At 32.6% G+C, this 15,704-nt stretch overlaps 1 protein-coding gene across 1 annotated transcript; it reads right to left on the reverse strand.

Annotated features, from left to right (window-relative positions):
• Positions 1 to 667: 667 nt before the first annotated feature.
• Positions 668 to 5,583, reverse strand: LOC130648221 (glutamate receptor ionotropic, NMDA 2B-like). The gene is made up of 9 exons (XM_057454257.1): positions 5,319 to 5,583; positions 4,405 to 4,428; positions 4,202 to 4,276; positions 3,985 to 4,055; positions 3,433 to 3,914; positions 2,394 to 3,231; positions 1,508 to 1,543; positions 1,245 to 1,408; positions 668 to 1,100 (listed from the first exon to the last, which is right to left on the reverse strand). Exons 1-9 carry the CDS (start codon positions 5,581 to 5,583, stop codon positions 668 to 670), a joined length of 2,388 nt encoding a protein of 795 aa, XP_057310240.1.
• Positions 5,584 to 15,704: the final 10,121 nt, after the last annotated feature.

Below are 15,704 nucleotides of genomic sequence, written 5' to 3' on the forward strand. Positions count from 1 at the left end.
ACAAGTCATGCGAGAAAAATATCCATTTTCATTAGACGAGAGTAATTTTCCTTGGACGACTTTTTCTTTTTATGTCCTAATTGTATTATGCAGGTTGTAATAAGAGTTAGTGTCTTTTTATTGTTGTCTACTTTCGATTTCAATTAATGAATTGAGTTAGCCATTTCTTTTGTTCTTACTTTTCCGTGCCCAAGTAGATTTTTATCTATAACACCAGACATAATGTAGCGACATGCACTTCTAACTTTATTATTGTTAACGACTTATTTTCTCAATTTTTTAACCCCATCAGTTATTTCGCCTTTTTCTAAGGTTGCGCAAATTTTTCCATTTTTTTGATTTTATCGGAAGTGCAATTAACACATTTTGGACGTTGATTAATTCTATATGTACACCTTCCAAGGTATAACATACCGGCTGCAGATTACTGGTCAAAGAATACTTTTTTGAGAAGTAGCTAAAAAACCAACCATTTTTACAAATTTTATGTCCAGGGTTGTTAAATAAAAGGTTATGACAACACTTAAGTTTGTTAGCATGTTATTGCATACCATGACTGTTTCAGACATTTGCATGCAAGTTAGAGTTTGTGATGACTCTAATTTATCTCACTGAAACTTTAAGGCATCGTTTTTCCATGAAATTACTTTGTTTTTGTCAAACTGCGTTAAACGTTAGTCTCTAAAAACTTCACATCTTCGGAAGGTTCACTGTTTGTTTTGGAAACATTTTTACTGTTTATGTTGCAGCTGTAAGCATGCTCAATTGCAAGTATACCAAGACACACGAGAAAAGAGACTGCAAAAACAACTACTAAACCACCAAAATATTCCAATCCAAATGTTTGGTTGTTTTTGTCAAACGATTGACATTCTGGTTGGTAAAACCATTGTTTTGTCAATCGGTTAATTTCACCGTTCTCTTTAAACTTTAACATTGCTAAAGATATTTTTTTTAAAATTGATGAATTCTTCTGTACAGCAAATGCCAGCTCGCTTTCGTATTTATCATCAATAAATGTTTGTGTTGTGAAACAATATTTAGCCCGTGAAGTAACAGCTAAAACAAGTGCACTTTCTGTGATAAATGCATCAAGTTTTCTAAAAAGAGAGATATCGTTGATATTGCATCTTTTCAGTTTGCTGTTTATAGAGCTCTGTTCTATAAAATCGAAATCCTCTTGTTGTTGCACGGGTAAATTTATTGTATTTTCTCGTATGTTTTTTCATAACAATTTTTCTTACCCTGATAGTACAGCTTTCACACCTTCTTCTTCACTGCTGACAGAATACGGTTTCATGAAGTGATAGACCCTCCGAAACCTATTTGAAGAGTGATGTTGAAAGAAGCTTTCTAAACTTGTGCTTTTCACTGTTCCGAACGTGAACGCTGCGGTTGGTTTTAAGATCTATAAGCAAAAAAAGCTTCTGTTTATCAACAAGATTACGCATATAATCATTCGTGAAGGGATAAAAAATAATAGTGTATTAAACTAGATTTAAGGCACTGAAAGTGAAGACTCGCCAACAGGATATGAACCAACCTGTCATACACGGAGAAGCAATAGTACATTAAAATGCAAAATAACAGCTAGCTCACAACCGTGCTAGCTTCAACACAAGTATGAGTATGTTAACAGGTAACATTGGACGATGATAATAATAATAATAAATAATAACAAAAAGCAAAAGTTAACATCACTAAATAATTTTCACATGTGTCAAGCATAACAATAGCTTCGGTCCGGGGGGGGGGGGGCGGATTCCGCCCCCTCTGACGTTTTTTAAATAACTCCTTAGTGCTTTGTTATATGGCTATGATGCTTACTGAGTTTCAATATTTATCTATGAGACACCTGCATGCTAACTTTTTTAGGTCCCATACCTTTCAGAGGCCTCTTGATATTGACCATTACTCGAAACTACCCCTAAAAATCTTTATGAAATCCTTATAATAGGGAAAATATAATAACTCCTGTTAAGATTATCCTTAGAACTTGAAGCTTGCAGCAGAACTTTGATTTATCAAAAAGAATCATTTGGAATAATATAGACAAGTGGCTAATCCGATTTTGTCGGATTTTACCCGAAAATCAAAAAAACGGATTTTCGGGCAATTTTTGGCAATTTTTTATCCGATCCGTGTAAAAAACGGAAGATATGTTAAATAACTTTTATTTGGCTTTCACAAACTTCAACATTCATTGGTTAAGGATGGTAAAGCCTATTAAAAGTTCGGAGATATTTCGTCAATATGTAAGAGAAGGTACATAATTCGAGTTTAGTAAAAAGCCAGAATTTAGGTTTGCAACCTGAAATTGTGTTCGTTAGCTTAGACTTCTTCCCACATGCAGAGAATTACAATAAAATTAACAACAGTGAAGATAATAATACCTTTGGATCGATTATTCCCAAAAAGTCGTCCGTTTCCTGGTTATTGATTCCATTTGCCGTTAATTTTGCGGTGTACGTTGACATTATGACAGTCATGCAGACAGCAAAAGACAACGCTGATAGCCTTCCATGGCTGCTAACGGGATTTCGTCCTCCAATATCGCGTTGGAATATTAAACCTGTTGTATATGAGAACACGTCTCTCCATGCAAAACGTTCTCCTGTCTTTAAAAGACGGACACTAACATTCTCAAATAAAAACAACATAATGTGAAGTAGTATGCTGGAAATAATTATCACCACGAGTAGAATATTATCCAGAGGTTCTAAAAACTCATAGTTGATGAACGATAACTTTTCCAGTGTAGTTCGCCGGATTATGGAAATATAAGTGTATTGAAAGCTTTCTGAAAAATCAACAACCTTACTTCTTTCAGCAGTTGGTGTAATTCCTTGTATGCCAATATCTGCGTTGTCAGAATAAACCTTATTGATAATTCCATCCCATGTGCCATTATTGAAGCCTCCAAATAATCCATCCTCTGCTATATAAAGTTCAAACTTAACCTTCCATTCATTAGAAATTAACTTTAGTAGATCCACTGCCATACCGGAGCAGCAAGCATCATTCCATTTTGTATCATTTTCAGGTGTGTCAGGAACAAGACATGGTACACCAACTACGCAAATGTCATTCACTGGCTGAAATGGCAGCACAATGCAATACGGAGCATACTGAATGCTTGCAACCCTCCACGTCTCTTTCAGAAGTGGTATTCGTGAGTAAGAACTTTTCTTTCCGTCGTAGGTTGTATTGAACATTGGTAAGATTTCAAATCTAAAAACAAAACCAGTTTTTGTTCTACAGTTTAAACTTAAAATTCACTGATTCTTTTATATCTTATTCTGATGATAAAATATTAGAATAAATGTACTCAGACTAATGAGAAACGGTTCGGGGACATCATATTAGCATTTTCTCTACTTTTTATTTGATGCACTTTATGGAATTATGTAAACAAAATAGCCAGTTACTCACATATTATTTAAGTCAGATTCCTGTAGAAACTCTGCACCATTTTCGGTATCTAATACTATATCATTATCCTCGCTGTTTGGAAGATTAATCAAGTTAAATTTGCTGTACATCATTTCCATTCCTCTAAGGACCTGTACTGGTATGCCTGTTGTAAGAATTAAAACTTCTTTTATTTCATAGTGCAACATTCTCTCTAATACTACATTAGCATCCAGTGCAGATAATAGAAGCAACACTATCTCAGTTCCTTCAAGAAGCTGTGGTAAATTACTTAGTACTTGATCCTTATACATTGAATTACAGGTACATTTCAGCTTACTTTTCTTCAAGTTGGAACGTAATGTGCTTATAATTGTGCTATTACAATCTCTGTATGCGATAATCAACAACCGTGTTATGGAAAAATCCTTCATAATGCTTTTCAACTCCTCACTATTCCTTGTATGATAAGATGCAGTATGTTCCTGCTGATTACTTTTGTCCTAAAAGAGAATAAACGAATAGGAAAGTTCTGCTCAACTTACTTGGCATGAAAAATTCCCCTTAAGCTACGTAAGCTCTAAAATAATCACAATAAGTAAATTCGAGTGCTGATGAAGATGTCTTTACACAAACAATGCAATCTTGTTAAAGTTGTAGAAACTAGTATGTATTATGTAATATTTAAGGTATTATTATTTATCCACTATGACCTCCTTAGTCCCTAAATGTACTGTTATTTATAAGGATCTTGTAAAGGGGCATTTAAAGCTTTCGTTTGAGCTAATACAGCCGCTCAGAAGCAGAACGCTAAGCAGAAAGGTTTGATTCACGCAGTCTCTGGCATAACTTAACCGGAAATTCACTAGAAGTAAATACTGTACAAGGCTACCAGTCAGTTAAATCTGAGGAACAAAATTATTTACGGACCTTTCATCACAAATTATTTTTCAGAAACATGTCTTGGTAGAAAAATTAGTCGAATGGCCAAACAACATGCATACGCAACATCTGATCCTACGATGCAAGTAAGTGTTTCTTTACACTGACCATACAGTAATGATTACTGTCAGAATTGTGTTACATTTTTAAGACAATAATTATTGACCTTTTTTCATTATTTATTATTATTATATCACCTACATTGATAAAATCAGCTGAAATTTATGTCGAAAGTTAAAAAAGTTAAAAATAATTGTAAAAATGCATAAGCCAAAATTTTTACCAACAACAACACAATTTTTCGTGGCTTGCAGGTCTGAAGAAATACTTTAGGAATATGGTAGCCAGATAAATATACATGAGAAAAAGTGAAAATCTAATGTAAATATAATAAAAATATTTGTTTATATAACCTTGTCTAGACTTCTACAATAGCACCTAGAAAATAAAGATGTTTTGTATTTTATAAAGCTTTTATTTAAGTTTTGTTTAGTTTAAAACAAATTATGTGATTTAAGACAAACTTTATTGGTTTAGTAATATTTAATTTTTAGATGAAATAAATTTTGCCATGCGTTTTTGCTCAACGGAAATCCGTTATATGCCATAACCATTTCAATCTTTCGTGACTTGTTTTAAACCACATGGAATGCAAATGTTATGTTCTGATTAAGTACATGGACACACTCGCAGTCTTTTGTATATTTTTTGTTGTCTGTTTCATCTTAAAGTTTTAATTATTCCCGCCTTTTTTATAAAATTAACAACAGACCGTTTATAAAAAAAAAAAATGCAAAAGATTTTATAAAGTTTCTGACAATAGATTCTTTCAGGGATCCTACTACGTAGTAAATAAATAATTTACAGTTAGGAAATAAAGAATTCAGATCACGAATTTACTGTCAAAGATAAAATCTTTTTGATAACATTTCTGTTTTAAAACAGCTTTTCATGTACAAAAAGACCTGGCATTAATTTGTAAATTTTGTCTCTTGTCGCCATTACACAACCTTTATAACAGCCATTATACGATTGTTTATATAATTTGTGTACAGTCTCTGATTCTTGATTAAAATTTTTATGATATATCTTACTCGCTTGCGGATCAGAATTTTTAAGAGTAACACATTGAGAACCATTGAAGAAGTGGTACTTTTGTGCCAGAAATCGAACACACATAGCTACTGCAGCTTTTGTATCATTTACAGTAAATAATATTAACCAGCTCATTTATTAATGCTCGTTGTGAGGGAGTCAAATATAATAACGATCTGCGAAATATGTACGGCCGGCCACAATCTGATACCCAAAAATGTAAGAAGTACGGTCCCGCGGATTTCTCGATGCCTAACGGATAGTTTGTGCAATAAAAGGCATTGTCTGTTTGTCGATTAAAATCTGTCCGTGATAAATGAGAAGATTTATAATTTCCCACTCGTCGTTTAGTTACCAATATTTTCCATGATATTTATAATACATTTGGATTCATTTGTAACATTTTAACGACCCTGTAGAACAGTCCAAAATTGACAAGACTTTATAAGGGACTAATCGGTGGCCTGTATATACATGCACGAGTTTGTCCGTCCTTTATATACCTCGTTTCATGTGTCTCGCTACTGCGGTTACCATTTTGCGCAGAGACAGACAGACGACGGATAATAATTATAGTTTCTTAACTGTTTGTCTAACCTCTTATTTTAAGATATTTCTAGTTTTACAAAAATGCAGTATTCAGAAACTACTTTTCTGCCGTTTCACATTCATTCTGTTTGTTTACATTTTCTTTAGCTAGTTAGCTATCCAGTAATTTCTGACAGCAAGTTAAATAGCTAAACACAAATACAAGGAGTATTTGTGTTTAGCTAAAGAATTTAAGTGATATTTCTGGAGCATAACTATGCTGATGCAGTCCTTACAACGTTGATCTTACTACATGTCCTCGTCATACTCAATAATTTGAATGCTGTTGGTGACAAAAACAGGAACTTTATAATTTCAAAGGGAATTTGAAGATATCGACAACATTAAATACATCCCAATGAATATTGAAAAAGTTGCAGTAAGGTGTAGGGCATACAGTTAAAAAAAATGTCCCCTAAATTGTTTCTCATTTAATATGCAAACTTTTCAAGGTGAGGTCCATCACACAAAAGAATTTAAAAAAGGATGGGCTACTGTTCTCCTTTGTCAATACAATTTCATTTTTTTAACCTTTTTCAAAATTATAACTTGTTATCAACGGGAGAGGGACAGCGCATCAAAAGGGTTTGAAAACGTCAAAGTTTTTTTATGACGACTGTTTGTTTATTTGAGGAAATTGTTGGTTGTCGTTGATTTTGACGAATAAGAAAATTATTTTTAGTATACGAGTTGTAAGTCGGTTCGCCCGTCGCAACTAAGCTACCATTTTGCGTGACACACAGATGGACGGACGGACAGACGTATGCAAGCATTATAATATAGATACTTAATTATTTTAATTCATGTTCATTAAAAAATAAGTTACAACAAATCGTAATGTCTCCTCTTCTTTTCAATGTGTTTCCTTGGAGTCCTCTCGCTGCGGTTTGCTACGACTCGCACTTTGCAACGTCATTTTTGTTACTATTTTCAGTCTTCTTGTTTTTACGCGATCCGTTGAAAAAGGCATATTGCTGGCAAAGAAATTGCTCTTATTGAGGTAAAAACAGACATAATTAAGTTGCATTAAGTTACCCATTTTTGACAATATATCAAAAAATAATTTTTGGGTGTAGTTCCCCTTTAAGATGTTTCTCTTTCATTAAATTTATTGTGCTGCCACGTCTTAACGATAAAAATATTTAAAAAGGGTGTTTAATCCGATAATCACCATTGCACGTCATCCTGCAAGTTAAAATGATAGAAGTGAATTAAAAAACGAATTCTAAAGAGCCTTAATTATACAACAATTTACGCAATATATTCTATTAATAAAAGCAATTCATGCTGGCACTTCTTAGACTACACTGACAAATTATTTTTTGGTTATATAATCAATAAGTCAGTTGTGATCTAAGTTCCACGGGAACTTTATGCAAAAATACTTCGTTCATAAGAGCTGAGATAAGAGTATATTAACTAAAATGAGTCAGCAAGGTGGCTTGACTGCACTCAGCCTTTTCTTTGCAGAGTGACGACTCCACTTATTACCCCAGTCAAAAATAAATAAAAAATTAGCAGTTTTATCACATATAATCTTTTCTTTGGAGAGTGACGACTCCGCTTGAAGTGAAGACTGCGGCACGCCACATGGGTTCATGGATACATAAACCCTGAGAGGATTTATGTACATTGGTAAAGGTTACTGTGTATTGCTTGCTTACATTTAAAGATTGTGTCGACTGATTAGTTTAAACTGACAACATACTTTTGATGTATTATATCGTAGCTAGATGTCATTCTTTTGTTGTATCATGATATCTCTAACTAATTAGATAACTTATTTTGGTTGTTAGCTGACTTAAAAAAAAAAAGAAAGAAAAACAATGTTGAACTGAAAACGGTTAAAGTTTACTTTAGGAAGATAGGGATGTCTATTTTTTACTGTTGACCGTCCGCAGACCTCTTCGAGGTGACCCAGGTAGACATCCAGGGCACATAGCAAATACGTGTCAAAGCCTATCTGCTCTTGATTAAGGTTCTGTTTACCTTATTACATGTGTTGTTTCGGGTTTTTTAATTTTTTTATTTTTTAATTAATTCCTTGAAAAAGAGAGAATTATGCTTCCAAAGGTCTTTTCTGTAGAGTATAACCTCTAGTTTGTTTCCAAAGATCTAAAAGGTTGAGCTCATTATAGCGGTGGCTAGCCACCTCTTTGTAAATTATTTTCTTATTAAGAGATTTTAGGTAAATCCAAACTATATAACGCACAAAGTTATGAATCTTTCCCAATTGTGTTGGTCTTCGTGTTCTAGATATTTCCCATGTTGGCCGATGAGTGCAAAACCAAAGAAAGAAGAAGTTTATGGTAGAAAAAGAAAGAAGAACGTGAGCAAACAAATATTTTATTATTAGAAAGATATATTTAAAAAAAATTGTATTGGGCCTGTGCTATAATAGCAACTGATATAGATATTTGCTGTTTTGTCACCTCATCATCACAGAAGTTGTGTATAACCTCGCTTTTCTGCAAGTAAAAAATAAGTTGATCTGTATAGATTGTGCACGTTTAGGTATATTGTTGGTTTCTTCGAAATCTCGGCTGTCGTGAGAGAAATATCCCATTAGCAAATCTGTTTCAAACTGGAAATTAGCACATTTGTGTTTCAAAAAATTCGCTACTAAATTGAAATACGCAAGTAAAAAATCTGAAAAAAAAATTACTAAAATTTCTTCCTTTTGTATTTTACATTCAGCAGGTTTTGTAGAATGAAGAAAAAATGTAGAATGAAGTTATGACATGTTTACCAGACGCAATCAAGTCCAAAAATGACTTTTTTTAGTAAAAGCCTAATAGTTTATAAAAATAACATTTTGAATACAGTTGCATCAGTATTAACCTTGCAACAACAAGAAATGTCTGTTTGCATTTGGCCATAAATAGCATCTATTCAGTGAGAAACAACGTTGTCAATAATCGGTTTGATTACGGTACAAGAGGAAGACATGAGTATTATATTAGTTTCTAATTCACATAATGATATGGTGCATGTAAAACGATTGGTGCAATTCAATCTGTATTTACGGATTAGTTATAATAACTAGGTGGTTCAAATAATAGAGTAAATACTAGTTAATCGTATAGACTGCAACGTAAAAAGTGGAACGAATGAATGATAGAGGTTAGAAACTCAAAACTGGTATTATAGGTCTGTTAAGTAAAAAAATAATCTCCTTATTATATCTTTGAAATATTGTTCTTTGTTCTTATGCTAATCGTTTGAAGATTACGTTGAAAATAGCTTTATAATTATTCCTAATTTTTCCTTCCCACTGTACCAAATATTTTGAGAATTATTCTATTTCCTTGGCGTCATATAATTACTATTAATGCAAATGGAAAGGAAGTTAATTGAGAACGTTAAAAGAAGTTAAAAAAGTTGTGAACTATACAAAATCCTAAGTGTGTTAGTCGATAGTGTTGTATGTAGGTAAATGAGCGTTTAAATTTGACGCGAAAGCATTGACATACCATCTGCAACAGTTTTAATGCAATTTTTATAGGACAAATATTTACATATATAAATATCGACAACATCCTTTCGGTTTCTTGTGTCTCTTGTTCCAAGTTTCTCAAACTAAGATTTTTTAATATTCTCACCGAGTGCACTCATTCTTTTTTGTAGAAAACCGTTGGAGGGACATTAACCCACTTTCTGTCTTCCATAAAAACCTTTTTGACCGTAACAGCTTCTTGTCTGTCGTAACCGGTGGGAAACACATGAATACTTTTATGCATCTTATCTTTGGTGTCGGGGTCCACCTTCCGAAACATGTTACATTGGAGAAAGGGAAGTGACATGGAGTTTTGCCATATCCTGGAACATAATGACAATTTTGCCTCAGTTTGGAACATGTATTTCCCACCTGCAAAATAACTGATATAATTCTTAAATCAAAGAAAGAACCAAAGAATCTATACTTTTTAAAAGCTCTATTAAATGTGATAAGAGTTTTCAAATTATGGTTTTTTGTTATAACCTCGAAATATTTTTTGAAAATATATGATTATTACCTCTATATAATTGCATAAAAGAATTAAAATTCTTCAGAGGCTATTGAAGAAAAGCATTTATTTATTAATTTTTTTTAATCAAACGCTATTTGAAGGACGTTTGTCAGATCTTCTGGCTCTGATTTTTACATCAATCAACTGTCGGAGTTTCACCTCGTTATTTTGTACAGTAATGGTTACTGTATTCTTATACTTGTTGGATAACAAGTTTTCCAGCTGGCAAAGTGAGCTTTTACGTTGGTAACATTCTTCAATTGCTGTAGATAGTGGCGCAAGAAAATATTTGGAGATAATCTTTTCCTCTCTCTCACCAATTTGTTTGATATTAACATTGAAAATACGAACCACAGTGTTATTGCTATCTAGCCGGGATAATACTAGAACTTCCGTATCTTCATTAATGATCTAAAGAATATATACAAATCAACAAACTGTTTACTTTCTCTTTAATGGAACATTTAAGGTATTATGAATAACTAAGAAAATTGCGCCTGAAATTGTGTAAACATTTACATACTGTTGTTCAACTTAGGATTCTTAAGCTCTATGCTAATAAGAAATAAACAGCCTTTACCTTAAACAAAAACACAATTGCAATTATCGACTTTTCTGACAACATTTGATGCAAATATATTTGAGCTATCCTGGTAACAGGTTATGTGTCTTCACGAGTTAAGTAACGCTACTTTATTCTGTCTTATTTATACAGTGTGCGTACAAAAACAGTTGATCGATGCCTTTGATCAAGTACTAAAAATACTTTATTCTTATTAGTGTATCCCACGTATGGCATCAAAAACTATTTTAGATAGAAAAGAAAAATAAATTTGAGACTAATTAAGACTTAAACGCGTTCAAGTCATTCACAACAATGGCTATCTTGAAATCTACTGTTATAGGAAAAACAATTACGGCGCACACCGAAATGCATCATGTAAAGTTACAATGCTCAGCGGTATACAGTGGTAAACAATTCGAGCATACTTTAGACAATAAATACATTTTTCTGTTATTAAGAAGAACAATAACATATACTTGAAATGACGTTACGGTGTTTTTATCAAAATAAAACGTGCAAAAGTGTAAATTACCTATAAGCTGATAAGCTCCGCCATAGATTAACAAATAATCGGGAAATTAGTAAATAATGAACCCACGTAATATAAGAAATGCCAACACCCAAGTTTCGAAAACGGAAAAAGTTATACTTCAATGGGGATTTTTATTTACGGATATAAACTCATTTTAAATTTCGTGTTTATTTGTTACTCAATAACCTCTTATCGTAAGATATCATTAGGCTGTCCTCAAAATAGCAACACACCACATTAATCGGCACTTACTTTAATTAAGCAAAATACTTTCAATGTAAAACGTCAAATCCTGATGAAGGATGAATTTTTAAGATACAACCTTTTGGACACAACATAAGATTTAGCACAATATGTAAACTTTTGTTAATTCTGTCACGACTTCCAATTCAAAGTTAGGTCCTCGTTATCTATAGTATTTGAAAATGCAGACAGGATGTTTATATGTTTATATTTGAAAAAAGCTTCTGGTTTAACCATTTGATGTCTTTTCTAACTTTCAGCCTCGCGAAGTGTTTCCATGTTTCAAAATCGAAAAAAGACGAATTCACGAAATCATGCATATGTTCATCCTACGCCGAACTATTTCTGTCAGTTTTTGACAGGTTTAAGTCTATATTAAGACTTGAGTTTTATTCAAAAAAAACTATTGTTTAACCCATCGTCCAAAAGTAGCTATCTCCAAGTATAATCATAGTTTGCAGTACAGTGTATTACTAACCCTTGAAAACTATTTATGGTTTAGGTCAATATTTGAAGGTATTGCCCTCATAAACATTTATTATATGGATTATTATCCGGGTACTGTATTTTAAGACGAAAAAATATAACATTATAAGCAGAGTGTAGAAACTATGTCTTTCGAACTAAACAAATTTTTTTAAATTCGAATATCGTGTAAACATTACAGGTTTTAATTACAAGATAGAATTCCTTAAAAGTTAAAAGTAAGTTTCACTTCTGTTCCAGCGTTTTGTTTACTTTATTCCGTGTTTATTTACATTTAATGCTACCGTAAATGAACTTTAAATACGGTTGCTATGGTAGCGGGCTAAATAGCATGCCTTATTTTTTTATTGTACTCGCCTTATCAAATATTGAGTGAATATAGGAATCCATTTTAAAGACAGGAAATATATTGATATAATTAAACCAACGCCTTAAGTCAAGCAATATTTAAGCAAAAAAAATCTTATTTTAGGAACCAATTATTTTCTTATCGTACTTACTTCCGTCACATTTAATTGGATAATCGATTTCTGCGCGTTTAGGTTTAAAAATGCCTTTTGTTAAGGAATTTGTCAGTTGAACTTGTTTTGTGTGACTGTTAAATTTAGTTTGAGTTAGTTATTAATATTGTTGGTCTGTTTTGTTTTGTGTTGTGTTGTGTTATGGCGTTGTTGTTGTTTTTCTGACATTTTGCAACACAGCATAATCTCCCAAAAGGGAGATTATGCTGTGTTGCAAAACCTTTAGAGGTTTCAGCCTCTACTTATTTCTTAACCATCGGTCATTAGACAAGTATCATCAGTGCAGCTCGCTAATTTGTTACGAACTTTTTATGTAGGCCCACCGATTGTCACTTCTCAGTGTATACCCAAGCGTTAAGAATGAAAAGGATTTGTTTCAGGAAGGCAGACTTTGTTAAACACCTTTGAAGCTAGCAAACATAATTTAAGGACACATAGTATTCCCTGTACCTCGTTAATAGAGAGTTTGAAAAAGTAAAAGCCTTGGTTAGAGAGAGTTTACTGCAATCCCATAAAACTAAAGATGGGGAAAAGGGTGTGCATTCTTGAATTGTCAAAATAGAGATTGGATGAGGTGACTAGAAAAGTGTTTCAAACATATCCGTTTGTAGTCTTCAGAACTCCTAAAAACCACTTCAAGCTAACGTAGTCAGGGAGACCACGTGTGAGGTAGGGTGCAAACACGCAAATCGCTTAGGTGTCTTACATAGGTGTAATAACATTGAGGAGACAGATTGTTTTATTTTTAATGTTAATAAGTTTATGTATAACATTAATTATCATCTGGATTGTGACTCGAAAAATGTAGTATATTTATTGCACTGTAAAGTATGCGGTTAGCCAGACATCTGATAGATTTCGTATAAGATGGAATAAAATTATATAGAAAATGCTTGTCTTTAAAGATTTTTTCAGTATGTCTGTATTTTAAAAAAAACATTGAATAGCAGTTGGCTTGCTATAGGTAAGCACCAATAAATTTAAGAACCTTTATTGCTTTTATTTATTTAGATCTCTTACAACTTTACCTATATTGTTGCTGTCTTTCGAATATCGGCGGCCGTAAAGAGAAACATCGTAGTAGCAAAGCCATTTTAAACTAGGAATTGGCACGTTCGTATTTTAAACAATTCGTTACAAAATTGGAATATACAATTGAAAAATCTAAAAAAAATTACGAAAATTTCTTCTTTTAATGTATTTTACCCAGTCTTTCCGGAAAAAAGTAGTATGAAGTTATGACATGTTTACCAAACGCAGTCAGGTTCAAAAATGACTTTAAAAAACCTAACAGTTTATAGTGTCCATAGTGCTAAATAAAATTTTCAATGTAGTTGTATCAGTATTAACCTTGCAACAAAACAAATGTGTGTCTGCATTCGGCTATAAATAGCATCTATTCAGTGAGGAACAACGTTGTCAATAATCAGTTTAATTACGTTTCAAGAGAAAGAAGATACAGTATTGTAATCTTTTCTAATTCACATAATAATATGGTGCATGTAAAACGATGGGTATAATCAAATCGGTGTTTACAGATTAGTGATAATGACTAGCTTGCACAAGTAATAGAATAATCACGAGTTAAATTGATAGAGTGCAAAAAAAGCGGAACGAATGAATAATAGGGGTTAGAAATTCAAAGCTGGTATTATAGTTTTGCTGATTAAAGAAATAATCTCCGTATTATTTTTTTTAAACAATAGTCTTTGTTCTTAAGTTGAAAATAGCTTGACAATTATTCCTAATTTTTTCTTACAAATTATTCTATTTCCTTAGTAATTACATGTTGATTTACACCCTGTGTCATATAATTACTATTAAAAAAAAATGGAAAAAAAGTGCACTAGTTTTTAGCCATTCCTTTTTAGTAGAAAACCGTTGGAGTGACATTAACCCACTTTCCGTCTCCCATAAAAACCAATTTGACTGTAACAGCTTTTTGTCTGTCGTAACCGGTGGGAAACATATGAATCCCTTTAGGCATCTTATCTTTGGTGTCGGGTCCACCTTCCGAAACATGTTAGCTACATTGGAAAAAGGCAAGTGACATGGATCTTTGCCATATCCTGAAACATAATGACAATTTTGCCTAAGTTTGGAACATATGTTTCCCACCTGAAAAATAACTGATATAATTCTTAAATTACAGAAAGAAACAAAGAATCTATATTTTGTAAAAGCCTGAAAACTATTAAATGTGAAAAGAGTTCTCTGTTTATGGTTTTAACATGTTAAAACCTTGAAATATTTTTCGAAAGTATATGGTGTCAGAGCAAGAAGTTTTAAAGAGAGAAGGAAATAGCTACATCTCAGTAATTAAAACCATCCGTCGCCGATCTGCAGGTTGCTGCATTGTTTCCAGATTCGATTTTGTAAACTTCGCGCGTAAATTATAAAAGCAGCCATTGAGCATTGTTATTTCTGCATAATTATAAATTATTTTTCCAGCGGTAAAAACTCGTTTAAAATCAGTTCGTAACCAAATCTGGTGGTATATGCAGAAAATAAGTAAAATCAGCCGAATATGAGGAAAATGTTTTAAAAATTATTGTAAAATAAAAATAAAAAAATAATCTCAGAAATTATAAACGCAGAGAAATAAAAGTAAATCATCATCCAACGAAAAATTAGAGATAGTAACAAATGATTAATATTTTCTTTTTTTCTATAAAAGAAACAAAAGTCACCGAACACCACTTCACCGAGAATTCAGTAACTTTGAAGAAAAAAATATGTACTTTAATAAAATGAGGCTAGCCATGTACAATATGCACATACATCTATCCATCAATGCCTGGACACAATCTGTTAGCACAACATTGCACAGCAATGGCAATCTTAAAACTTGCTGCTATAGAAAAAACAAATACGGCGCTATTTTTGAAAAGACACCAAAATGCACTATGTTAGTAATAAACAATTCGTGCATATTGCATGTTCTAACCAAGCTTCAGACAATGAATACATTTTTCTGTTATTAAGAAGAACAACAACATATTCTTGACATGACGTTAAGGGGTCTTTATCAATATGAAACGTGCAAACGCATAAATTACCTATGAGCTGATAAGCTCTGCTGTGGATCTTCAAATAATCCGGAAATTCTTAAATAATGAACCAACGTGATACAAGAAATGCCAACACCCAAGTTTGGAAAGCGGATAAAGTTGTATTTAGATTCAATGATGATTTTTATTTACGGATGTAAACTCATATTAATTTTCGTGCTTGTTTGATACTTAATAACCTCTTATCGTAAAGATATCATTAAGCTCGAAATAGCTACGCGCCACATCGATCGGCACTTG

Source organism: Hydractinia symbiolongicarpus, chromosome 6, assembly GCF_029227915.1.
Source record: "Hydractinia symbiolongicarpus strain clone_291-10 chromosome 6, HSymV2.1, whole genome shotgun sequence".
In the NCBI taxonomy this organism is placed as follows: Eukaryota; Metazoa; Cnidaria; class Hydrozoa; order Anthoathecata; family Hydractiniidae; genus Hydractinia; species Hydractinia symbiolongicarpus.

Bases quoted from the DNA above. Each gene is read 5' to 3' on its own strand.
- LOC130648221 (XM_057454257.1), bottom strand. From the start codon at position 5,583: ATGAGCTGGTTAATATTATTTACTGTAAATGATACAAAAGCTGCAGTA. The intron at 1,409-1,507 runs GTGCCTTAAATC...TTTTGCTTATAG, and splicing joins TTGGCGAGTCTTCACTTTCA to ATCTTAAAACCAACCGCAGC. The intron at 1,101-1,244 runs GTAAGAAAAATT...CTCTCTTTTTAG, and splicing joins GTGAAAGCTGTACTATCAGG to AAAACTTGATGCATTTATCA.